Source organism: Macaca nemestrina, chromosome 14 (genome assembly GCF_043159975.1).
Source record: "Macaca nemestrina isolate mMacNem1 chromosome 14, mMacNem.hap1, whole genome shotgun sequence".
Lineage (NCBI taxonomy): Eukaryota > Metazoa > Chordata > Mammalia > Primates > Cercopithecidae > Macaca > Macaca nemestrina.
Window position 1 is genome coordinate 35566365 of NC_092138.1, and position 26473 is coordinate 35592837.

Genomic DNA, 26473 nt, shown 5'->3' on the forward strand with positions numbered 1-26473 from the left:
GGAGATAGTATAAAGTTCTCCTCCCTTCTCACTCTCAGTAACCTTCTTGGTCTCAGTTAATGGCTTTACTTCTTATTTCAAGAAAAATGGAGGCAATCAGAAGAGAACTTTCACATGCTCACACCTCATCTGCAACTCACCTTAATGTATATTCCTATTCTCCATCTCCCTACCTAAGCTAACACCTCCATTTAAATGCATCCTCTTACCTAATCAAGGATAACACTCTACTAAATGTCCCTTCCTTTACCTGAATCCATTTTTTGTCTACTAGATCATTTCCATCAGTACACAAACATGTTACTCTATAACATCAACAACGACAAAACACATTCTCTTAACCTCTTTTCCTTCCAGATACTGCTCCATTTCTCTATTCCACCTTATAGCAAAACTCCATGAAAGAAGACTCTTCCATTTCTTTCCCCTAATTCTCCTAAATAGACTTCTAAGACTTTTATCCACTTTTCTACTACCACAGCTTACCAAGGTCATTAATATGATCCTCATGTTGCCAAATTAAATAATAAATTCTTATTTCTCATTTCCTCAACCCATAATGAGCAGTCCTCCTTTATGAAACATTTCCTTACCTGGTTTCCAAAACACTTCTCTTCCTTGACTATCTTCCTATTTTACTGAGCACTCCTTCAAAGTCTCTTCTGCTGAGTCCTACTCATCTTGGCCACTTCTACATGCTGGAAGATCTAGTACTCGCTTTTGTTTTCTTCTCTATCTATGATCATATACTAGGTGATTTCTACCAGCCTTATGTCTTTAAATACAATCAAGATGCTGACAGCTGCCAAATTTTTACCTCCAGACTCCTATACCAAACTGCCTATTCAATAACACCAATTAGATGTCTAAAGAGCATATCAAAGTTAACATGTTCAAATCCAAACTCTTCAATCCCCTCTACCTCTCAAATTCGCTACTCCTTGAGTTTCCCCTATCTCAGTTAATGGCAATTCCATTATTCCAGTTGTTTAGACCAAAAATAGTGGGTACCATCTTTTTCACTCCTCACTTTCTCTCATATCCGATATATCCAATCCTTAAGCAAATTCTATCAATCCTACTTTCAAGATATATCCAGAATCCAGCCACTCTTTGGTATCTGCACTGCTACTATCCTGGTCCAAGCCTCTACCATTTTTCTCCTGGATTACTGCTCTAGTATACTGGTTTCCCTGCTTTCATCTTTGTACCATTATATTTACCTCAACCCAACAGTTAAGAGTGATCGCTTTAAAACATAAATCAGATCATATCCCTTCCCTGCTTAAAACACTTCAATGACTTCTCATCTCACTCAGTGTAAAAACTCAAATTCTTAAATATCTACATGATCCGGCTTCCTTCCTCCTTACCTCTCTGACTCTTGCCTGTTACCACATTTCTCTTCACTTGCTCGGCTTTGGTTACACTTGCCTCTTTGCATCTCCACTAAACGCCAAACATGCTATCAACTCTAGGGTTGTAGTACCTTTTATTCCCTCTGCTTTCCCCTCAGAAATCCACACAACTCCCTTCCTCATTTCTTTAAGGTCTCTGTTCAAACACCAACTCACCAGGGAAGCTTTCCCTGACACCTGATTAAAGAGTAAACTTCATCCTGCCCAAATCGGCCATTTCTTAACCCCCTTAGCTTGCTTTATTTTTCTTCACAGTACTTCTTTTGCCACCTGACATTTGAGTGTGTTTTTTTCCATGAGAATGTAAGTCACAGAGTAGCGGCTTTGTTTAGTCAACAGTATTTTCTCAGGGCTTAGAAAATGCCTTGCACACAGTGGGCAGTCAAAAATATCTGCCAATTTACAAATGACTGGAAAACTACTAAATGATTCCAGGACATCATCCAAAGATCATAAATTAAGGACCATAAAATAAGTAAAACAGATTATAACGTTTGAATTACCTGTTTCTTTGGAAAGCCTTCATTAACTTCGGTTCCCATGGCAGCAATTCATTTAAAAGACGGATCAATGTACTATGTAATTCTTTTACAGCTTGCCTCCGATGATACCATTTTCCCTAAAAACAATGTTTAAAGTAAATCCCTTAGATTTATTCTAAAAGTAAATGTCAAAACTTATTTTCTGAGTAAAATACAAAAACACCAATACTCCATAAAACATATGTCTTCTTCAGAAGCTTGAAGAAAGGGGGAAAATATCCTGTAATAAATTTCATTCAATATATGTAACAATTCTCACTTCTACCAGAGAAATCTGAAACCTGTTTCATCCAACTGGAAGATAAAAATTTTAAAAATGTTTTAAAATTGCATCAACTGTAAATGTTTTAATAAGTCATTTGTTAAATATATGTAAAAATACAAACATTTATATAAATTCATTAAATAAGTATGACATGGGTCATTTCAGTAAAGTTATTGTAATTTTCCCAAAGAGTGGGGAAAAGGGAGAGAAAAGGTACGTCTGTTATCAGGTCCAAAAGCAGTCTTTTTAACAAACTTCCTAGGAAATTTTACAATTATTTTATTTTACAATGTTTCTAGCCCAGAAAAGCAACCAAGCAGTTACTGTTTTCAATACTCTAATGCTATAGTAAGAGTTAATAATTACTGATGTCCTCTCAATCTGCTAAGTATTAACCTAGGTATTTCACATCTATATATCTAGAGAGAGCTCTAGCATTTACAAAAAGCCTTCTGAGATATGTGCAGTGTTATGTTCACTTTACTAATGATGAAAATAAGGCTCATAGAGATTAAATGACTTAAGGTCCTATAACTTAAACCCATATCTACCTGATTCTGAAGTCCAAGCTCTTAGAATCACATCACTACCTCTTAAAAAGTACATCACATAAATTCAATCTGACACAGGCTATAAAAACCTCTAGAAGATACACCTCACCTGTATATATAAAATTATTTGAATAACATAGGAACAATAAATTTATAGCTGCTAAGCCACAGTATATACCTGTTATTACCATCATCTACTGTTACATAATCATGTTGGGTTTTTTTTTGAAATGACTTTGAGATATAATTCACACATCATACAATCCACATGTTTTCTTTCTAACAAAAGATACATAATTATATACATTATGGGTCACATTTAACATGCATAAACTTAGATTGTGTCTTATAGCAACTGTTGAGTCCATTTGCATATAAGTAGAACACTAAGGCAGAAAAATTACCACTATCTAGAGCAAAAAGTATTACAAACATGTGCATAAATTTCCCAATATACATAAGGTTATACATATACATATATATATAGACCTTCAAATTTCAGTCATGAAAATTTTAGTCATATATAAACCTGTGTGATGAACAGTATAGTTTTACAAAAAATATTCTGTGCTTTAAACCAGCAGAATGTTTATGCACATAAACAGGTAAATTTCTACCTCTGAGGTTTTTATATCTTAGAAGAGGAATTGCTTACTAGAAGAGTAGGAAGATACGAGATTATATATGTGCATATGCACATAATGAATATGGAACCTAGGCTCATGACTAATTCTTGTTTCTTAATGGTATGATGAATCACAGTATTAAGAAAAGAAATTCAAGAAAAGTAATTTTTATTTCAAATATTAATTTAGATAGGCCTCTTGTTCAATGTGTTCTAAAGTACACAAAGGACCCAACTTAAAAATGAGCTACACCTTACAAGTTTATTTTTCTCAAAGAGACGTTATAAAAGTACTTATTTTAAGCCATGAAAACAGAACTATTAAACTGGTACACAATAAAATCGAACAAAAAATAACTTTCATTTAGAAAAAGTGAACTTAAAATAGAAAATAGGTAACTTTTCCCTTTAATAAGGCATGTACACCTTGAAAGTTTTTCTCAAAGAAATGTTATAAGATAGTAAAAAATGCTTATTCTAAGCCATGAACACAAAACTATTACATGATACGTTATAAAATTGAACAGGAAGTAACTTTCATCTAGAAAAAGTGAACTTAAAATTGAAATTAGGTAGACTTGTAACCAACATTCTTCCACTTCTCAACTATTTGGCTTCAAAAAGTGAAATGGTGAGAGTGGAAGTAAATCTTCCCTAAGTTAAAGAGAGAAGAAGAGGAAAGGTATGATGGTAGGGAGACTATACTCTTTGTGGCAGAATTAACTGGAAAACTGTTCAAAGGCTAGGGAACACCAGGCATGCTGAATTCCTCAGCGGGAGTTACAGGAGAAAAATGACAGTTGTAGAATTACTCTGGGCAGTCTGACTGCTGCCTGGATTAGCATGTGGTAGTGCGGTGGGGGATGCAGAAGAACTTACTTAGGTCTAGGTAGATGAGGCACAGGATGGGGAGACTGTGTAGCTGGGATGTTGTTATTTCAAGATATTTGTCAACTGTATTTCTGTCTCTGTTGAATTATTAATATTAATTTTTGTAGAAAAGAGTTTTTAAATGATTAGAAAGTTTTTACCTTTTAATTTTATTTTTATTACTAATCTTAGAAATTTAATCCAAAACAGATATAAATATACTACTGAACTAGAAGACTGTATATAAGGAAGGAAGCTTAAATATTATGATCAGAGAACAGACTTCTTTCATACAACTCTGTCTCACCCAGTAATCTGTTTTGAAATGTCTGTTATCTTTTAACGTTATATGCTTTGTGGCCTTCTTCTCTTTCTTTATATATTTTCAGTCTGGGGTAGTGGTGGTATAATATTTCATTCATAATTTGAAAATGCTTATTGAATCATTCTATATTTGGAAATCAAACCACAAAGTTTATTATTTTCATAACACAAATTATAGGAAAGTAAAGATTGATAAAATGCTTTGTCTAGCAGATACATATGAAAAATAATGACCACAACAAAGGGCACCCCTATACCCTGCCATGGAGAATGTGAGTCAAGTTTTTATGTTGCTCAAATGCATGCAGAGGTTTAAAAAAGTTGAAAATTAACTGTTCTGGGATTGCTATTTGAGCTAAGGTGTTTTAATTACTGAGAGTAAAAGGGAAACTCACATTGCCTGTTTCATGTATCATCTTCTTTGGTCAAAACATGGTGCTTACAACCCCAATCAAATTAAAATGACACTGTCCCTTTCTACTTAGTAGTGGTCTCAGAGTTTCATGGTATACAATGAAATTAACGTGAAGAGAAGAAAAGTTATATAAAAGAAATTAGAGATGATAATCTGCCTTATCTTGGGTCTAATATAAAAATCTATTTAAAAATCAAACAAATATTTATTTGAACATTAAATCAGGTCATTAACTAAAACCTACTAATAGCTTTTCTGATTGATCAACTTTATTCATATACACGGACAAGGGAAAAACAAAGAACAATGATCATGTTTCATCTAGGATGAAATTATTAAAGTTGAAAGGAAACTCAAAGGGCATTTATTTTCTAGAAGAAAATGGTCTAAAGTTATACAGTGAAGTACAGTTGACCCTCTGTATCCAACCACAGATATAAAATATTTGGAAGAAAAAAAATAATGAATGGTTGTGTCTACACTAAACACATACAGACTTTTCTTTCTTGTCATTATTCTCTAGACAATATAGTATATCAACTATTTAAATCACATTTACATTGTAGTAGATATTGTAATACAGAGATGATTTAAAGTCTACAGGAGGATGTGTGTAGGTTATACATAAAGACTACACCATTTTATATAAGGCACTCGAACATACATGGATTTTGGCATGAAGGTGGGGTCCTGGAACCAATCTCCCAAGGATACTGAGACACAACTGTATTTGCAGATAAAAACAGCCATTAGACTAGAATTCTACACTCTAAATACTAGCATCTAATCTCCTTCCACTATACAATGCTGTATCTCTTGGACCCCACAAAGACAATTCCTAAAGAAGAAATAGATTATATTGTGTAAGTACCTATATTTACATGTAGGTATCTCTGTATTGTAAGAATTAAAATCTCTAAAACTTATTTTAACTTTTATAATTACAATAATAATTAAAATTATAATGACCTAAAGTTAAGAGTGAATTAAAAGCAAAACAGCAAGTTCTTCTATCTTCAAACACAAAGAGAGAATATGGATGTAATAAAAATCAGAAAGGCTCTTAAGACTTTCTCTATACTGATTAATACAGAAACAAAGATAAAAATGGCAGATAATTTAGTAAAAGATCATTTGTGGAGTAGTGCTATGACTTTCTCTAATAAAAATATATTTAATAAGCTTTATACATCTAATTTTAGTTCTGACTTTCCTTTATAAACAAGTATGTGAATACAGGGATAAGTTAACTGTTTCCATGTTAGAATTTTCACTATTTTCATAGTCAAAAAATACTAAGAGAATCTCAATGCATTATATGAATTTAATAATTCAAATATTTACTGAAGGTCACTTTATAAAGTGGCAAGTAGTATTTTTCTTTTATGAATCAACAAAAGTATGAATTTCAAGTGTACATTATGGAACCAAAGGCATACAATATAATTTAAATTTGAAGCTTACCTTTCATGCTTTCTCATCCAATGTCCACTGCAGCTGCAGATTGCCAGCTCCCTTTCCATGAGATGGCCCAACTACCAAACACTGGAGGTTTTATAACCCCATAGGGATTGCTACAAAGAAACTGGTCTATGGTCACAAGGTAAGTCCTTCATTATATTATGCAGTTTTATAAGTTTTTGAGTGTAACAGATTAATAACTTAAGGAATCATAAAGGAAAATAAAAAGTAACTTACAAAACTACACAATATTGTAAAAAGAAAAGTTGCATCTCTATGTACGTGAAATGAGTGGGGAGGGAAACTTACCTCACAACTAAAGAACAACTCCATTCTGCTACAGTAATCTGGGATGAGTATAACAGCACCAGCATAACACTGGCTGGGGTGTGGCAAGGAGAGGGAGTTGGCAATCTACTGATGCTGGGGACATTGGATACCTAAAAAGGAAGAAAAAGAGGGACATAAATAAATTCTAGATTAAATGTCTCATTACCACAAATATATTTTGCATACCTTAATTTAGATGCTTTGTACATTAAACTTAGGTGAAAGTCACTTGTTTATACAAGTCATACAGTTACTTATAAAGATTTTTCTTATATCTAAACAAAACAGGTATCAGCCATCATATGAAGAAAACATGAAAACCATGTAAAAATATACAAAGAATGCTTTTTAAAATGGAGATGGTATAACTGTGTAGATAACATTTTTATTAAAAAGAACAGTACAAAACACGACTTACACAACAAAAGTATGAATGCTATTTTCCTATGTGCTTTTATTTACAAATATGTTGTTAGATCACAGACACATGAAGCACAAAACATTTTTTGTTACAAGTTTAATTCTTGTCACAGACATAAATTCTGTGGTAGAGAAGGTATTAAATATCAATATCTTATGCTTTCCCTTTTTTTTTTTTTTTTTTGGAGACAGGGTCTTGCTCTGTCGCCCAGGATGGAGTGCAGAGGTGCGATGTCGGCTCATGGCAACCTCCACCTCCTGGGTTCAAGCAATTCTCCTGCCTCAGTCTCCCTAGTAGCTGGGATTACAGATGCCTGCCACCACACCCAACTAATTTTAAATTTTTGTATTTTTTTTTCAGTAGAGATGAGGTTTCAGCATATTGACCAGGCTGGTCTTGACCTCCTGACCTCAAGTGATCCACCTGCCTTGGCCTCCTGAAGTAGTGGGATTACAGGCACGAGCCACTGCGCCCTGCCATATTATATTTTTCAATTAAAACGCAAATACCTTTTAGAAAAGCTAAATGGATCCCTATAAAAAGAAGTCTTATTTAAGGGTCTCGTGCTCTACTGACTGAGTTAGCTGGGCACTTAAAGATGTCTCATTTAAAATCACTAACTATATCCAAAGGTATAATCTAAACTCACATGTATAAAAACAGCATATATATAATAAACTGTAACTAAGTATTTTAATAAATGAATTATTTGACATTCTCCTTCGTCTAAGTACTATTAAATGAAAAGGTAATACTATATTCAATAAGTATTCACTTATTTTTCTTACTGCTTACCTACAGAAACTACCACCATATTAACATATTCCTGCATATTCAGTTTTGGGAGTAAAACATCATGTTAATCATGTTGGTGCACAGTACCTGAAAAAGTGCTATTTTGATAGTATAATCCATATAAATATGAAAAAAGTTAAAAAGTATTTTAACACTGACAGAAGCTCTAACATGAACTATTACATATGCTATTATTTTCTCTTGATAGTTTTACCAATTTTTACTTAGGACTAGGAGAAAAGGAACGTGTTTGTACTTTAAAGGCATCCCACACTGAATACATTGAATAGTATATCCAACATTTCCATTATATTTCTAAATTAGCATTTAAATAGAAAGCATGAAGGCAAACTACAACAATAACAATAATGATAACATTGCAAGTTTCTCTGTCTTCTGGCTTTGTAGAGGGGGAAAACCTGGGTGACAGGTCACATTCCTGGTAAGGTAGTTCACTATCACTGGGGAAGAAAATCTAACAACATACATTTAAGAGATAACGTGCTACCATTTTCATTTATAAAGAAGAACGAACTGTGGACTAGAAATTAACCACTGGTTGAGTATCTGAATTTGACTGTTTTCAATAAATTGATGTTAGCCAATAAATTGATGAAATTTTAACGGATCTATATATGCTATCAGAAAGATGGGTTCTCAAACAATTCACAGCACAATCTAAACCACAAAGTAATGGTATGTTTATCTGGCATAAGAGGGGCATAAAAAGTTCCACATAAGTGACATTAAGACAGGAAATATTTGAAAAGCAGGGACAGCATCCTACTTACTTTTATTTTTTCATATTCTCTCACAACGCCTAACACAGAAAAGGCCCACAGTAAGTGTTCCATTACATAAGCACATTTCTCATGTAACTGAGGTTTCTTCCTTAGATACAAAAGATTATTTAAAAATTGATTAAAATGTTCCTAAAATATGTCTTTCAGATTTTCTGACAATATGAATATAATCTAACTCTGGATGACTTCGGTCATCATTACGAACAAGTTATTTTGTTAGTTTTAAGCTCCTAAGACCTGCTTTTATGCTTTTTTTTCAATTGTCTTTTTAAAAATTATTCATTAGCCAGGCATGGTGGCTCATGCCTATAGTCCCAGCATTTTGGGAGGCTGAGGCAGGTAAATCACTTAAGCCCAAGAGTTTAAGACTAGTCTGAGAAACACGGCAAAACCCTGTCTCTATAAAATATAGAAAGATTAGCTGGCCCTGATAGCGTGCACCTGTAGTCCCAGCTTCTGGGGAGGCTGAGGTGGGAGGACTGCTTGAGCCTCGGAGGTGGAGGTTGAAGTGAGCCAAAATCACACTACTGCACTCTTGCCTGGGAGACAGAGTGAGACCCTGTCTCAAAAATAAATACATAAATAATTTATCAGTGTTTCATGCTGTCAGCAAATCTGCCTTAAACATCTCTTGTTCTAATTAAAAGCAGCTGCTACTATTTGTTAGAATTACATCTTAAAGAACTGGTTTCCCATAAGGTCTTTCTATTTTAAAGTGGTGGAACATCCACACGTGTACTCTGTGCTATTTAGGCTCCTTTGTGCTCTCTGCTGGATTCTGGGTTAATTTTCCTTCAATATATAATGTATAATTTTTTTCTTTTTCTACAGAGTCTAGTAAGATGCTAGGAAAGTTTTATTAATGTTCAGTCTATTCAGTTTTGACATAATTTCCCAGCTCACAAAAGGCACTGAATTAAAGTCTTTCCAAAGATTTTTATATCTTCTATAATACAAAAACTCAGAATGATGTAAAGCTTTTTTTTTTTTTACCTTAACCTCCATAGATTTAAATTCAATTTTCCAGAACTGTGGAAGGTAGTAAAGAAATTGTTAAACAGAAGACAATACAAATTTATTGGGACTTTGAAAAATGTTTGACATTTACAGTGTCACTTATATATGAATAAGGGTATGTGATACGTGATTCAAAAAGGTTTAGGTGGCCGGGCGCGGTGGCTCAAGCCTGTAATCCCAGCACTTTGGGAGGCCAAGACGCGCGGATCACCAGGTCAGGAGATTGAGACCAATCGTCTCTACTAAGAAAATACAAAAAACTAGCCGGGCGTGGTGGTGGGCGCCTGTAGTCCCAGCTACTCGGGAGGCTGAGGCAGGAGAATGGCGTGAACCCGGGAGGCGGAGCTTGCAGTAAGTGGAGATCGCGCCAATGCACTCCAGCCTGGGCAACAGAGCGAGACTCCGTCTCAAAAAAAAAAAAAAAATGGTTTAGGCTGGGCGCGGTGGCAATCATGCTTGTAATCCCAGCACTTTGGGAGGGTGAGGTGGGTGGATCACAAGGTCAGGAATTCGAGACCAGCCTGGCCAAGATAGTGAGCCCCATCTCTACTAAAAATACAAAAATCAGCTGAGTGTGGTGGCGTGTGCCTATAGTTCCAGCTGCTCAGGAGGCTGAGGCAGGAGAATCACTTCAACCCTGAAGGCGCAGGTTGCAGTGAGCCGAGATCACACCACTGCACTCTACCCTGGGCGACAGAGCAAGACTCTGTCTCAAAAAAACAGGGTTTAAAGCAAATTACAAAAGACACACTAGCCTGTAATCCCAGCACTTTGGGAGGCCGAGGCAGGTGGATCACCTGAGGTCAGGAGTTTGAGACCAGTCTGGCCACCATGGTGAAACCCCGTCTCTATTAAAAATACAAAAATTAGCTGGGCATGGTGACACATGCCTGTAATCCCAGCTACTCGGGAGAGTGAGGCAGGAGAATCGCTTGAACCTGGGAGGCAGAGGTTGCAGTGAGCTGAGATCATGCCACTGCACTCCAGCCTAGGCGAAAGAACAAGACTCTGTTTCCAAAAAAAAAAAAAAAAGTAAAAAGAAACACTAGAAAGCTCTTGACTACAGAAGCATTTGTACCTAGGGCAACTCCTTTGAAACTCAACTCGGTACTGGGATATATGGAATATACAGCATTAATTACCTGCCTGATGTAAAAAACAATGTACAATCTTTTTTCCCTTTAATGGGAACTTTGGAAGAGAGAGGTTTTCAAACATTGTTTTCATGCAAGTTTCCCTGATGAGATTCAAACTATCAAGCCAAACTGCAGTAAGTATTAACAGTGAGCACTGTAAACAAAGGTTAAAATCTAGTTCTTAGTTGTGTCGAGTAGGATATGAATGAAGATCATGCATTTTCAAATAATTCAGTGACTACAGTCAACAGAAACTTTGTTTGCCTGACCAGTCATATATGTCTGGTTCATATTTCCTATCATCTAGGTCCCCATTTTCATTATTATTCTGAACATGTCAGTTAACATTTGATTCTTCATAAAATTCATGTTATTTGCCCTTTTACCCTACTCCCAAACAACATATTAATACAAACACGTAATTAAGGGAAGTGAGCAAATGTCTATGGTGTCTGGTGACTTATGAATAAACACAGCTTGAAAATAAAAGATTAAATCTTTTATAAAAGGACAGGGGCTAGCCCAACCAACCCTAACTAAAAATAAAAATTTTAGCACTTTGGGAGGCTAAGGCAGGAGGATCGATTGAGCCCAGGAATTTGAGACCAGCCTAGGCAACAAAGCAAAACCTTATCTCTACCAAAATATGCAAAAATTAGCCAGGTGTGGTGGTTTGAGCCTCTAGTCCCAGCTTCTCTTGAGGCTGAGGTGGGAGGATCACTTGAGCCCAAAAGGTCAAGGATGCAGTGAGCTATGATTGTGCCACTGCACTCCAGCCTGGGTAACAGAGCAAGGAGCCCCTACCTTAAAAATAATAATAATAAATAAATATTTTAAACCACAGGTTGAGGATAAAATCTTAAACTCTGGAAGTGAATTCCTTGATGATAGGAACTTAGTTTTAATCTCTGGATTCCTACCAAGTTCCTGGTACTATACATAGCACATAGAAGACATTCAGAAAATAGTTACCTAATAAATAAGGATAGAATCTGTAACTAAGCAGGTAAAAAGCACATTTTATCTGTTGTGCAACATTTCCAAAAGGTCATTTTAATTTTTAAAAGATTTAGTATAACTATTTAAAGGAAAATTGATTTTTTCCCACAGCTGAGATAGTTTTCAGTTTTGTTAACCATTAACGAGTTTACCAGAAGATCTAGAATAAGAAACATATTTTACACATGATTTGACTATTAAAACCTTAAATAAAACTAATGTTAAGAATAACTTAGAGATTATTACAACTATACTTACAACCAAAGCCATGAAGTAAAGTAATTAGGGCTTACTGAGGACTCTGAATGTACTTAAAGCTCCTTACACTGTATTCTATACAGCTGGCTATAAAATAATATTAAAAATATTGACTTGAAACCTCACTGAGAAAATGGGACATGAAATGGAGAGAAGAGGGAAAATTCCATTATCCTTCTATATAATAGAATAAAATTTCTTTTTTACAGGTGTTAGAAAATAAGATTAATGCACAACAATTTCTTTGCCTTGTATCAGTATGCATATAGTGAAAGCTGTTATTAATGTTATAAAACCACTTATTACACCTAGTTTTAAGTGGTTTTATAACATAACACACTACCATTACATGTGTAGTAAGTGGTTTTATAACATTAAGTGGTTTTATAACATTATATGTAGTTTTATAACATTGTTATTTTATAACATTATTTGTCAATATTTTTCCATTTACTTATGTTATCATTCCTTATAATATTTTCAGTTAAGAACATATCATATATTTCTAAAACTGAATAAAGAAAATACATATATAACCATGTTGTTTTTAACATTTCCTATACTAAGGGAAGCCAAGGTCAAGAATCTTTATTAATCATCGATGGAATTATGAAGGGTAAAGGTTAACACAGACATTCATAAGTTCCATCAAGGACAAGACTTAATTAGAAGTATATTATGTAATAGAATACTCTCTAAGATGAAATCTGGTATTATGATTTCACTGATTTCTACCTAACTTTCAAAACATCAACTTAGTAAGTTGGCAGCAGTGGACAGAATGAAATAAGGCCCTTAGCAAATACAGGCTTTTACCAGGGTTTTACAACCTCAGCACAACTGACATTTGGCACACGACAGTTCTGTGTTGTGGAGGAATGTCTGTGCATTGTAGGATCATTACAGTGTAGGATGTTCAGCAGCATCATTGGCCTCTATCCATTAAATGCCAGTGCCACTTCTTCAACTATGACAATCAATGTCTCCTAGGGAAGGGGAGCAAAATCATTCCTGATTGATAACCACTGGCTTATACAGAACTCTGTGACCAAAAAACTGGGGGGGGGGGTTAGCATCTCTGATATAAGCTTCTGACTTCCCTAATACTCAGCCTAGCTAATGTATACCCTTTGGTTAGGTAAGAGAAGTATTATTATTGTATTCTGAATTTACATTATTTTAAGAACATAATAAAGATTAACTTTATCCATTACTTGAAATTTCTTTATAATTATTTTTAACATACCTTTTTACATACTGCAATCATTATGTACTTATTATTTTGTATGTCTTTTTGTTTTGAGACAGAGTCTTGCTCTGTTGCCCAGGCTGGAGTGCAGTGGTACAATCTCAAGCGCAGTGGTATGATCTTGGCTCATGGAAGCCTCTGCCTCCTGGGTTAAAGCTATTCTCCTGCCTCAGCCTCCCGAGCAGCTGGGATTACAGGCACGCGCCACTACAGCCTGGCTAATTTTTGTACTTTTAGTAGAGATGGGGTTTCACCATGTTAGCTAGGCTGGTCTCGAACTCCTAAACTCGTGATCTGCCCACCTTGGCCTCCCAAAGTGCTGGGATACAGGTGTGAGCCACCGCGCCTGGCCTATTGTGTATGTTCTTAAAACTTAACATTTCACAAATATTTCCATGTTGTAACAATGATCTACCAATTTTACTAGCTATGTAACAGTGTGTTAATACTGTTTGGTTATCATCTCCCTACTGCTGGACATACGGATTGTTTCCAAATTTCCACTACTAGGGGTGGTCTGCTAAACACACCGTTGCATATATTACTTTTGGCGGTAGGGAGAAGAAATGGGGAGAACAAAAGTTAAATTCCAAATAACATCATAGGATCAAAGTGCACAGGCGGTTGTGCTCAATATGTATAGCTTTCCTTACATATTGATTATAAAATTTAGAAATAAACAAAATCTTAGATCCTACTCAACGTTGAGGGGCTTATCTGATAAAAGATGTATTAGAAAAGATGTGGTCTTACATTTAAAATTTACTTATCAATATTTATATAAGACTTTCATTTATCATCACATAACCCAGAAGAGGTTTTTTCCCTTATAAATAAATTTTTATTGCAAAATTTTCACTTTTCCTCATACCCAATCTCTACGAGGGTCTTCCTTAACTGAAAAAGATTGAAACTTCTTTGAAAATCAGAACTATGATACAGAACATAAAGGACATTGAACAAATATGAGGGAAAAGGGGATTATATGAAAAACTTAGAAATATAAGTTTGGAGAAATCTTCCAATTTTTATTATTTAGAAAGCAATACTGTCTATTTCAAATACATAAGATCAGGTAAAGTTATCAATATCTTAGCTTTATCTTTCAGGAAAACTAATAAATTTCCTACACTAAAAAAGGTATTTTTTAATAATTAAGCAAAATGCAAATTTTATCTGCTAAAACTACAAAAATAAAAACAAAATGTTCCGATTTCTTCTTTAGATCATGAAAGAATGCTATGATGTAAATAATGATGAGAAATACATTGTTGTATATTTACCTCAACCAGAGGTCTCACTTTTAACAAATCTCTGATAGATAATTAAGTTCAGTACCAGAGGATCTAAAGGATGATGAGGACTTTTTGGATTAAACCCCTAAATGGAGTGATGGCACCAAGTGAACTGAGTATAAATTTCAGGAAATTAAAGCATTTTTCTCTTCACATTATTAACCATAAACAAAATTAGTTGTTTTGCAAGGATGAGTAAACAATCTAAATTTTAAAACACTAAGTCTTCCAGTACAATGAATAGTTCAATGACAAAACCTCTAAAAGGTTAAAAAGACCTTGTTAAGTAAACATAAAGCTGCTCTAAAAAATAAAGTTTATTAATTAAAAAAAAAAACTTTTAAAATGGAATATTCACCTGAGTGAATAAATGGGATCATTCTTCCCTGTTGCTTTTCTACTTTGGTAGGAAAAACTATCTGGAAAGTCCCGGCAGAGAAGCCTCCTGAAGCAGCTAGGTGTTTGTATTATATGAATCCATGTTAAAACCTCTATCACATGCGTAATTTCTATCTTTAGTAATGACATTTATGACAAAGAAATATTTATAACAGAATATATCTTCTTTGTTACTGGAGCCATTATCATAGATATGAATGTTGATAATAAAAGAATTGTTTTGGCCCCAGATACTTAGTTTTGACAGTGATATACTCTTATGAAGATCAGTATTAATACTTCATTTGTCTGACAATAGTGAAGGAAGGCCATAAGACAAGGAATCAGTCAAAAGAGTTGTCACTATTACCAAGTTTACACACTTCATTGTTAATAAAATCCTTCAGGTCCTCACCATGAACTCAATTCTAGTAAGTATGGTTACCTGCTTTCTTAATCCACAATATATCAGCTAGGGCAAGTATATGGACACACACAAGAAATGACAGGTGACAGACAGCCTGGCAATGAAAAAAAGACAGAACAAAAGCAAAAATAGAAACAAAATCCTTCAAAATATAGTAACATAAAAGCCTTTTGGTGAATGTTTAATCAGAACTACTAATACCAACAGATTTTTAGAGTAACAATATTGTTATTCATAATAATGACCCTCAAGTCATAAAGAAAAGGTTAAATTGTGTTTAGTACAAGGAGTCAGGGAAGTTTTTCCATTAAAATTAAGTTTTAGTATCAAAGGTTTAAGTTTCAGTTATCTAGAAATTCAGTTAAGTGGAACACCTTACTCCCAAATGATGCCAAACTGGTAGTAAACATAAATAACATAACATAACATACATTACATAACATAAACATTCAATAAAGTTAATTCTTAGAACATCTATCACACTCAATATTAGCTTTTGTAAAAAATAAGGAACAATAGATGCAAACTTTTATTGTCTATTTGCTTTATGCTATGTGGCTGTTTCATTGGTTAAGATAATCTGTTTATGTAAACAATCTTTTAAACAGTTTAAATTAAGGAGAAAGAGCTCTTATGTTGGTAATCTCAGTAAGATTATCCCTGCTAAGTACAGTTCCAAGAATTTCTACTTTTTGAAGGGTGGAAAACATATTTTAAAACTAATATGCAAACATCAGGGGGCATGCACAAGTTAAAAGTTTAGAGATACAAATCAACTAAACCCTAGGGTAATCTAAAATTTACTGATTAACGTGCCCTCAAGGAATACAATGTCAAATATTTGTAGTTTATCTTTTCTTCTTTTTTTTGAGTCAGGCTCTGGCTCTGTTGCCCAGGATGGAGTGCAGTGGCATGATCACAGCTCACTACAGCCTCGACCTCCTGGGCACAAGTGATCCTCCTGTCTCAGCCTCCTGAGAAGCTGTGATTACAGGCATGCACCACCACGCTGAGCTAATTTTTTATTTTTTGTAGAGATGGGGGTCTAGCTATGTTGTCCACATTGGTCTCGAGCTCCTGGGCTCAAGAAATCCTCCCACCTCAACCTCCCAAAGTGCTGAGTTTACAGGCCTGAGCTGCCACGCCTGACTGTGGTTTATGTCTTCTTTTACTCTTCTTCTACACAGTACCAATGGAAATGAGGTGAATGGCTTTACAGAAGCCTCTAGAACGCTTGCAGTAGTCTTTTTCTCCTATAATATATGCCATAAGTATATAATTCAACTATGCTTAAAACTATGCATTAAAAAACCCTCTAATTTATAATATGGGAATAAATAAAAGTTATGTTTAACTGTAGCATTAAAAAATTGGCAAATTTATTTAACAGAATTGTTTAGAATGAAATATGGACACCTCCCTAAAAACAACTTCTGCAAAAAACAGTAACACTCTGATATTTTAAAAAGATTATTCCTTCCTATTAGTGAACAGAATTAGTCCTTTCTGAGCATAAAACATAAAAAAAAAAAAAAACCTCTGGCTACAGAGTAAATAACATTTACATAGCATAAATGTCTGAGGAATATATCACAGCAGTAAATTTTAATGAAACACATGGTCTTCCACATCGAGACTGCCTATACACCTAAAGTGTATGTGTATAAAAATATAATAATCTAAACAATTTTTAATGAAAATATTTCCAAAATACGCAGTTTTCCACATTCTCAAGTTAATTGCTGAATGTTTTCTTGCTAATTGATGACTATCATTATAAGCATTTATTCTCTCTCTTAAATTACCATGATACTTTCAGGGTTATCTATCACACAATGGACTTCTGGAATGCTTAAGGCTGTTTCACCCTAGTACTAAGTAACTTCAGAAGGTTGTATTTTTATGGTACTGCAATCTCCTTTCAGAGTGCTACCAACGTGTCTTTCCTAACAACATATAAAATGACTAATACAAATCTGCCGATATCAAACTTGCTGAATCACTAACCATATTTTACACATATTTATATTAACAGGTTCTGAGCATAGATCTAAAAGTGGCTTCATGATATTCCTAAGGTGCAAAACAAAAGGTTCAAAAAAAATGATTTTCTTCAGGTTTAAAGCCTTTCCCATTTATTTATTGGTATGTAATTGTGTTTAAAATCTGTGCATAGCCCAACTATAAATGCTAGTTAAACAGGTGTTACTGATTTAATAAATAGTAGAATTGAGTGTTTTACCAAGTATCGGGTGAATAAATATATGCCCTTAAACTCTAGTCTCTCAAGAACAATAAAAATATTAGAAAATGAAAGTAAAAATTATAATTTAGAGGATACAGTGAAAGTTAAAAAACTTTCACCAGATAAAGGTTCTTAAAAAAGTCATATTGTTAAGTATGTATCAAAATCATCTGGGGCAGTATTAAACAATTTATATCTGTTTTTATGTTACACTGAATTAAAATTTTATGTTACTAAGCAATAAACTTCCATTTGCATATAACTATTAAGAATATTTGCAAGGCAAACATTAACCAAAAAAGTACCAGTCAGAAAACAACCAGCCAGTATACTGGGAAATATCTAAAACTATACCTGATACAAACCAGGCAAACAAAATTAATTTAACTGCCCTGGCATGATTTCTATTAAAAATGAAAACTAGATCACACAGGAGAAATAAAAGAAACAATGTTTCTATCTTTCATTGTAAATTTTCATGTAATCCAGGAAAACAAGATTTCAAAAAAGCTTTAGGAAAAAGCAGGAATAAATTTTAATGCTGACAATAATAGATAGAACTTTTGGATCAACACCTACCGATTTTTTTCTACTGTTTTCCAGATCTTTGAGTTCATTCTCGATTTTTGTGATTAATTCCCTGAGTTCATCAAGATTAGTGCAAATAAGCTAAAATAAAACACAAAAACACAGCTTGATAACACATAATATAAAACACCCAAAATGTGGTAACAGAAGTTGTTTTAACACACACTGAATTCACAATTATTTTTCTCTGTAATAGTAAAAAGCAAGGAAAGTTCTGCAGTTTATATTTTAAAATATATTTATTTACTTGCTATGATATATGAACTTCAGGCTTAGTATAAAAGAAGCTGAAATTTCAACATTGGTGGTTTTATCCCACATCCCCACCTTTCAGTTTGCTTTATAATTCGGGTACTTTCTTAACATTATTAACTTTCAGCCCAGAATGACAAAGATCTGGAAACTCACCCTAGATTTCACAGGTTGTCAAATCACCTTTAAGAAATGCTTCATCAGGCAGTCTCCCAGTAGGTGAATAAACACACTCCTGGAGAACTGTTATACCTTTTCCTTGGTTTGCTAACTATACAATTTAACAAACCTTAGTTACTGCTGTTGGGGTTGCTAAAAGGACTGCAACTATATGTAATACATTCAAAGACAAACAAAATAAAGTACACATTCTTAATATCAGTTTAGTATTCTTTAATAAAACCATCTCCACAGATAGCATCTATTTCCTTTCATAATTGTGTGGCTCATTTTATTTCACCTGGTAACACTGGCAAATGGCCAAAACAATTATTAGTCATTAACAACTAAACTAGCTTGGTTTAATTACTAAAGTTTTAGTGAACTGTCAGCAACAATAGCAAAAATATTAGTAACGACATCTTAGTTTTTGTAAAATTATACTGAATTTCTCCAATTAGTTCAATACATTTTTTCCTAAAACAATTTAAGCTATTTTAAAAAAAAATTGTGAAAAAGAACTAGATTTCTGAAACAAAACTGCAACCAAATAGACAGGAAAAATCTCAGATTAATGAAGTCTTGTTGTAATGTTTATACCATGTGATAATTTAAAAAACATACTGTACTTATAAATTACTGATTCGCCATTAGCTTTTATCAGCCCCATGTTTGTTACATTCATTAATTTCCATGTAAGGGAATTGTTTTCCTAAAAGGCACTTTCTTTTGTTAGAAGAGCTAACAAAAACAACAAAAGCAAAAGTGGGTTACAACAAAATAATTCCTCATGGTTACTGAGTGATAAAAATAAGACAGAGCCCCTTAAATTTCTTTTACTAGGTTAAACCATATGAAATTGCTGATACGCTTTTCATCTACAAAAATGGCAAGACAGTTCAACCTAAGAGACTAAGAAAAAATTATCACAGATAATTTGTATTAACAATTACCTATTAGGAATATCTATATAATTTCAAACTCATAGAATTGACTAAGCAGGGAAAATATGTACTTAAATAATCCAGATTAAACAATTTGAGAGTAGAAACAATACAGTGATGTAGTGGAACAGTGATATTTATTAGAAACTACACATTCCAATTTGCCAAATTTACTTATGACAGAAGTGTTGATGGTCAAGCAGTGGACTGGCCAACCAGGTAAGTGGGTCTAGAACTAGAGAGCATCTTCATCTTCTATTGTAACTATGAAGACTTGAAACAATGTTGTCCCTACAGTGGATTTTTATTAAGTATTCAGTGAGGACTAAACTTTTCATAGTAAAATCTGCTATTATGATGACTGTGTCAAATTTGCCCCAGAGCTTGTAGATGGATGGCTATTTCTCTTTTCACTGAACTTGGTGTACTTGTTAATATCAAATCATAGATTTCTTATTTGCACATATGGCAAACCTCAGAGGAATTTTTATTTGCATCTCAGTTGTCTCACTACACAAAGAATAAGGGTACATTTTGCATGCATTTTGTAGAAATTTACAGGAACAATGAAGACATATACCCCTACAACTAAATGAAGACATATACCCCTACAACTAAACATGCCCTAAAACATTTTGAGATCTTTCAATTACCAATTAGTTATGAAGTCAACAGATATTTATGTTCCATTTAAATCAAGAGGTAACACAGTTCTGAAGCCAAACCATGAATGAAATCATATAGCTTAAGAGCTACCTGAAATAACACTTTCAAGTGGCTTACCTAGTTAGTAAACTACTAAATTAGTACTTCTCAAGCTTTAATGTGCATAAGAATTGCATGGGGATCTTTTAATAAAACGGTTTTTTGTTTAGTATGTCTGAGGTGAGACCTTGGATTCCGCATTTCTAACAAGTTTCCAGGTATTGTCTACAGATAACATTTTTGAGTAGTAAGGTACTAAATGACTATGAATTACAAATCAACATGGCTACTGAAACATTCTGGTATCATAGAGCTAATAAGTATGAAAATACAAAAAGATTAATTTCCAAATAGGGAATGGCATATTGAATTAAATGTACAATGATAAGACAATCGTTTCTTAAAATATTTTTAGCTATAATATTTATTCTGAGGTTATATTAAAATGACCTTAATAGCTACATAACAATTTATACTTAATATATTAATACTAATATATATTCTCTCTATATATATTTAATATATATACCCAATATACAGAGTCAAATTAACCTTTTATAAAACTGAATAGGAACACAATTAATGTGATTTATGCCAACTCAATGTCATAAACAACTCTACTGCCTCTCTTCTACCTCCGAAATAAGGCATATATGTGGCCATTACATTCAACTCAACTTCATATGATGCTTTTAAAAACAGAATCAACCCAATAAACAAAGTTCAACTTTTTTTTTAACAAAGCAAAACACCTTATTAAAACCTCCTTCTCATTATCTTGCATTTGAAAAACATATCTGAGGCACAGGGCCCGCAGGGGTGAACAAGAAACTCCAAAGCAGCTCAGATTACAGTCAGGTCACATTGCTAACACTCCTGAGAGGAGGTTTTCAGTCAAGCCGCAGAGGTTACAAGAAGAGTTTTATCTCCCAGGAAGAACCTCTCCAAGGCTGTCACACTCCCTCAAGTTAACCTTTCATTTAATACAATCCATGGCAAAGCTACAAAATCACAGATCTCAGAGCTGAAAGGGACTAAAAACATGTAATTTGTCCAAGCCTTAGCCTAGGCTAAAGAGACCTATCTCTAATTCATATAAAAGCTAATTAAACTAACAGAGGTAAAGTGACCTAAAATGACACACTGATACAGGAAACCACAGAACCCAGGACTTCTCCTACTATATTATATTCTTTTTAAAAGGGTCTTTATAAACAAAACAAAATAAAGAAATCTAACAACTGAACTTGTATTGTAGTTTTAGGATTTAGTTTGTATCTAAGCTTTCACTTTTATTAAATGGTAATATTAAAAGGTCCTCTCTTCAACTCAAGAAGCAGCAATGTATGTATATGGTGGGAGTGGGGAGGCCCTGCAGAGATCAAAAAAACATAACCACATCTCAGAACAACTACATAATAAATCATTCCTTACTTTATTGATACTTCAAACTAGAAATTATTTGGATAAAAACGCAATAGGTTTGAAAGATATTTACTTGCTCCAAAAAAGGACATAAGGTAACATTAAAAAAATACAAACAACACGGTAGATTGTATTAAAAAGCAAAGCAAAAGGAAAACAATGTAGAAAAGTAAAAATGAAAAAATCCAGACAAAAGGGATCACATTCACTCCCATTCTAATAAAAAGATCCTGTAATTTATTATAAAAATTATAAGTGAAATACTAAATGCATGGTATAAATTCAAAATTTATATTGTATTTAAACTAAAATTATAATAGCATCTGCTAAAACTATGCAGATGGAAAAATTCCTTTTTATTTCTTATCATCACCATACCAGCAATAAGGACTACTTAAAAACCTGCAAATAAGGATATCACTTGTGACGTGAAAGTCAAATAAGTCTGATAAACAACCATGTGATTAAACACAGGTGTTTCTCTCAATGAACTATATATATTTTTAAGGGAGAACTATATTAATTTTAAGGGAGACTCCTGCTGTTAAAAGTGAAACAAAAAGCCGAGGTTAAAAATATTCATTTTAAGAGGGAGCAATTCAAAATAATGATATAATCAAAAGGTCTTAAATACAGTGAAGCAGTTAAAAAGCTGATTAAACTAACAGAGGTAAAATGACCTAAGATGACACATTGATAGAGGAAACAAAGAATTGCTTGAACCAGGGAGTCGGAGATTGCAGTAAGCCAGGATCATGCCACTGCACTCCAGTCTGGTGGCAGAGCGATCCTCCGTCTCAAAACAAACGACAACAACAAAAAAAACTAATTTTAATTTTGGTTTCAATTTGTTTTGCTGAAGTGCTTTATCTCTTATCCCTTAGTTTCTCCATTGGTTAGATGGAGAAGTACAGTTTTTTCAGAGGTATGTTAAGGATCAGTGAGTTTTTGCTTATGTTTGAAAACAATGTTAATATAAATCTTAGCAGCTGGATTCTGGAGTTCTGCAAAGCAGCCATTAAAATCAATCATGCACATGAAATGGGAGCAAGTGCACACTGCATGAAAGATGTTTTTTTGGTTATCAATGAAAAGCAGATTTAGGGTAACTAAGGCTGTTAAATTATTTTTAAAACTTATGTTATTGAGACCCAACACATTAGTTTTTAAAAATACTTCCTGTAACTGTCATAATTATGCACAAAAGATAAATCATATAACATTAGATATCTCTCTTAAATGTTAAATGAAAAGACTTCTTAGAAAAAGTAACTATTAGGAAAACTGATATTCACTTTTCAGTCTAATAGTCTTTCTTTTATTACAAAACAGGTAAGGAAAAGAGAGTTTTACCAAGTTAACAAAGTCATAAGTAAATGTTAAAGTTGTTATAAACACTTAAATCACCAATATCAATAATTATTACTAAAAAAATCCAATAATTTTCCCTACATGCCAAATATATAATGCATCATAACAATAAAGAAGGTATAAACATAAGTTTTCACTCTCGTCAAACATCATGATGCAAATACTATTACTTGGTTTTCCACTTTTCAAATTCTTGTAGGCTTAATCATGTGCCACTTTCATTAAGAACAAATCCAAGATTTATTTCAAGGTTTTAAGTAAATGGAAAGAGTGCTAAGGGTCAATAATAGATGTTTTTATGCCATTTTAAATTGATTTTCCTATGCATAATTCAGTGTTTTCATCAGAAGCAACTGACCTGCTTATTTGAAAACATAATAAAAATGGCTAAAACAGTAAGCTATATCATTCAATCCTCACAACTACTCTACAAGGAAGGTACTATTATTACCCCACTGTACAAATGAGAAACTGGAATCATAGAGAGGTTAAATAGCTTACCCCACAGAGTTAATTAGTGGCAGAGTTGGCATTCAAACCCAAGTAGGTAGTTTGGTTGCAGAACCCTTGTATTTAACCACTATGCAGATAACTGGTACCCACTGAATCAAGGTTTTTGGAGAATGAAACCAACAATCTTCATTTTAAATGAAGGTATCACATTATTTTTATTTGAGAACCACTGACATAACTCTTAGGAAAAAGTGGCACACATTTGGTTAGCCCCTTTACAATATACAGTCGTCCCTCAGTATCCGTGGGGGACTGGTTCCACGACTCACCTCTGAACCCTGTGGATACCAAAGTCCAAGGATGCTTAAGACCTTGATATAAAGTGGTATAGTATCTGCATATAACACATCCTCCCATATACTTTAGGTCATCTCTACATTACTTACAATACCTAATACAATGTAGCTGTGATATAAATTGTTGTTATACCATATTGTTTAGGGAATAATGACAAAAAAAGTCAGTACATGTTCAGTACACACACATTTAAAAAATATTTTCAATCCAAGGTTAAATGCACAGATGCAGAACCCACAACTCACAGATACAGAGGGCTGACTGTATACACACACACACTCCCAACCCACCCTGCCACACACACAAATCCAATCCATTATTTGAATGCTCACAGTGGATACTCTAAATAGGAGCGGGATAAATATTTTCTAAACCTGGGTGCAGACACTAGGTGTGTATATAAACATGGATTCTTTCTGAAGCAAATAGGGGGGCAAGTTCAACTTCTAGCTTTAAAAAAAGTCAAAAACACAGGCAAACTAAAAAGAAGCTGAGGTCAAAATACATTTTTAAAAACTCATTAGGACTTAAAGAAAGAAAAACTTCACAATTTAACTCTTTCATTTATCTCTATCTAAGCATGCTTTCTGCCAATTTAAAGAAGACCGGTCCTTTGGCAAATCGGTCAGGTTTTACAAAACGGATCTATTATCTATCCAAAAACAGGTTCATTGTTCTCAGAAGCAAGATATTTCAGAATGAACAATATGAAAATCTTCTGGCTAAATATTTCTATATTTTTATGTTTAATACTAGAAATGTGACATTTAAAACACCTTGGACAAAACAAATAATTTGCAGAATCTGAGGTGCTAAATACCGTATCACTAGAACTTTTGGGCAGGGAATAAATTCACTTTATTACATAATAGTCTTCCTACATGTGGAAGACTTTCAAATAAAGTAACACACTACATAAAATTATTTTGAGACAAAACTAAGTTTTGCATTTAACAGCAAAGTTCACTAGTGACTAGCACTATCTATCTTATTGACGTGTGTATTTGAAGCAAATGATCTATTTCCCTAGTTGCCAAGTTTCTTTATGAGTAATGCCGTGGCATTCATATTGTAAACTAGGCACAAGAACCACTGTTTTCATGAGACTATTACTCCTCTCTATCCTCTCTCTCTCTCTTTTTTTCCCTCTCTCTGTTTTCTCTCCCTCTAGGACACCTTGAGAATCAGGAAGAGACTTATTTATTTATTTATTTATTTATTTAGAGACAGAGTTTCCCTCTTGTTGCCCAGGATGGAGTGCAATGGCGTGATCTCGGCTCACTGTAACTTCTGCCTCCCAGATTCAAGCGATTCTCCTGTCTCAGCCTCTGGGTAGCTGGGATTACAGGCACATGCCACCACACCCAGCTAATCTGTTTTGTATTTTTAGCAGAGACAGGGTTTCATATTGGTCAGGCTGGTCTCGAACTCCTGACCTCGGGGGATCCACCTGTCTCAGCCTCCCTAAGTGGCATGACCCACTGCGCCTGGCCAAGACTATTTTAAACAGCTCAATCTAGCAAAATATTTTGACCATGACCCATGGTCAGCAACACATTTTACAATGCATGTCCTTGTGTACACACACATAACTGAAACCAAAGTTTCATGAAACAATATATGTGAGTGTACATATCCACACTGCTATATGTAGCACACTTACTATATGTAACTGTGTTGATTTCTAGTTTAATTTTGTTAGCTTAAAAAAGAAACACTGGTCATGCAATCTACTAAAATGACTTCATGCCTCACTAATGAATACTATTGCAATTTAAAAAAACACTGTCTATGCAGCCTGTGCTTCTTAATACATGGAAAAGTCTATTCACTAAGATGGGTATAGAGGAAATATTAACAATGGGTCAGATTTGCTCTAACATCTATATTCCCAGGGCTGATGCTTTGAGGATTGAGAAAAAAATAAGTGGGAGAAATAGTAAACATAGGTGTGACATCAGAGGAAGCATGATGATATAATACTAAAGCATTAAAAAATATGTTACAAGAAGTGGTATAAAGGCCTCTAAGTAAACAGTAAAATTGTTATTTTTTTATTGACTACTCTGGAACCAAGGTTATATAATATAATAAAGGATTTTGTAGAAATGTTTGTAATTCATCCTAAAAATACCATTAAAAACATTCTATTCTAAAGTACTAAGAGAAAAACGTGTCTATTTTCTTTAACTGTTGATTTAAAAATGTTAAATTTTTACCAGTTAGTAACTTCCATAAAAACACTCTCCAAAATAGAATTTTTACTGAAAATGAAGGTGTCCACATTTTTAGATATATCTATTAAACTCACATTATATATTATCAATATTTTCATGATTGTTGTCCCTTTATTTTCATCTCTACTTGACTTGAGACTCACAAATTCATTTTAACA

General features: G+C 33.7%; 1 protein-coding gene and 1 long non-coding RNA gene across 12 annotated transcripts in view; one reads left to right on the forward strand and one right to left on the reverse strand.

Annotated features, from left to right (window-relative positions):
- Positions 1-26473, reverse strand: part of BRD10 (bromodomain containing 10) — a 120378-nt gene that overhangs the window by 39610 nt on the left and 54295 nt on the right. For 10 of the 11 annotated variants that reach the window (XR_011612975.1, XR_011612973.1, XR_011612972.1 and 7 more), the window contains 2 exons: positions 18404-18493; positions 1922-2037 (listed from right to left, as the gene is read on the reverse strand). Coding sequence is in view for 7 of the 11 variants with exons in the window: in XM_071078762.1 (XP_070934863.1) it covers positions 1922-2037; positions 18404-18493 (206 nt within the window). In the remaining 4 variants the exon portion in view is untranslated. The remainder of the gene's footprint in view (positions 1-1921; positions 2038-18403; positions 18494-26473) is intronic. The other variant, XM_071078759.1, reaches the window with a different exon arrangement.
- On the forward strand, positions 4256-7714 carry LOC139358260 (uncharacterized). The gene is made up of 4 exons (XR_011612985.1): positions 4256-4290; positions 4806-4867; positions 6508-6613; positions 7583-7714. It is a non-coding gene; the product is annotated as an uncharacterized lncRNA (long non-coding RNA).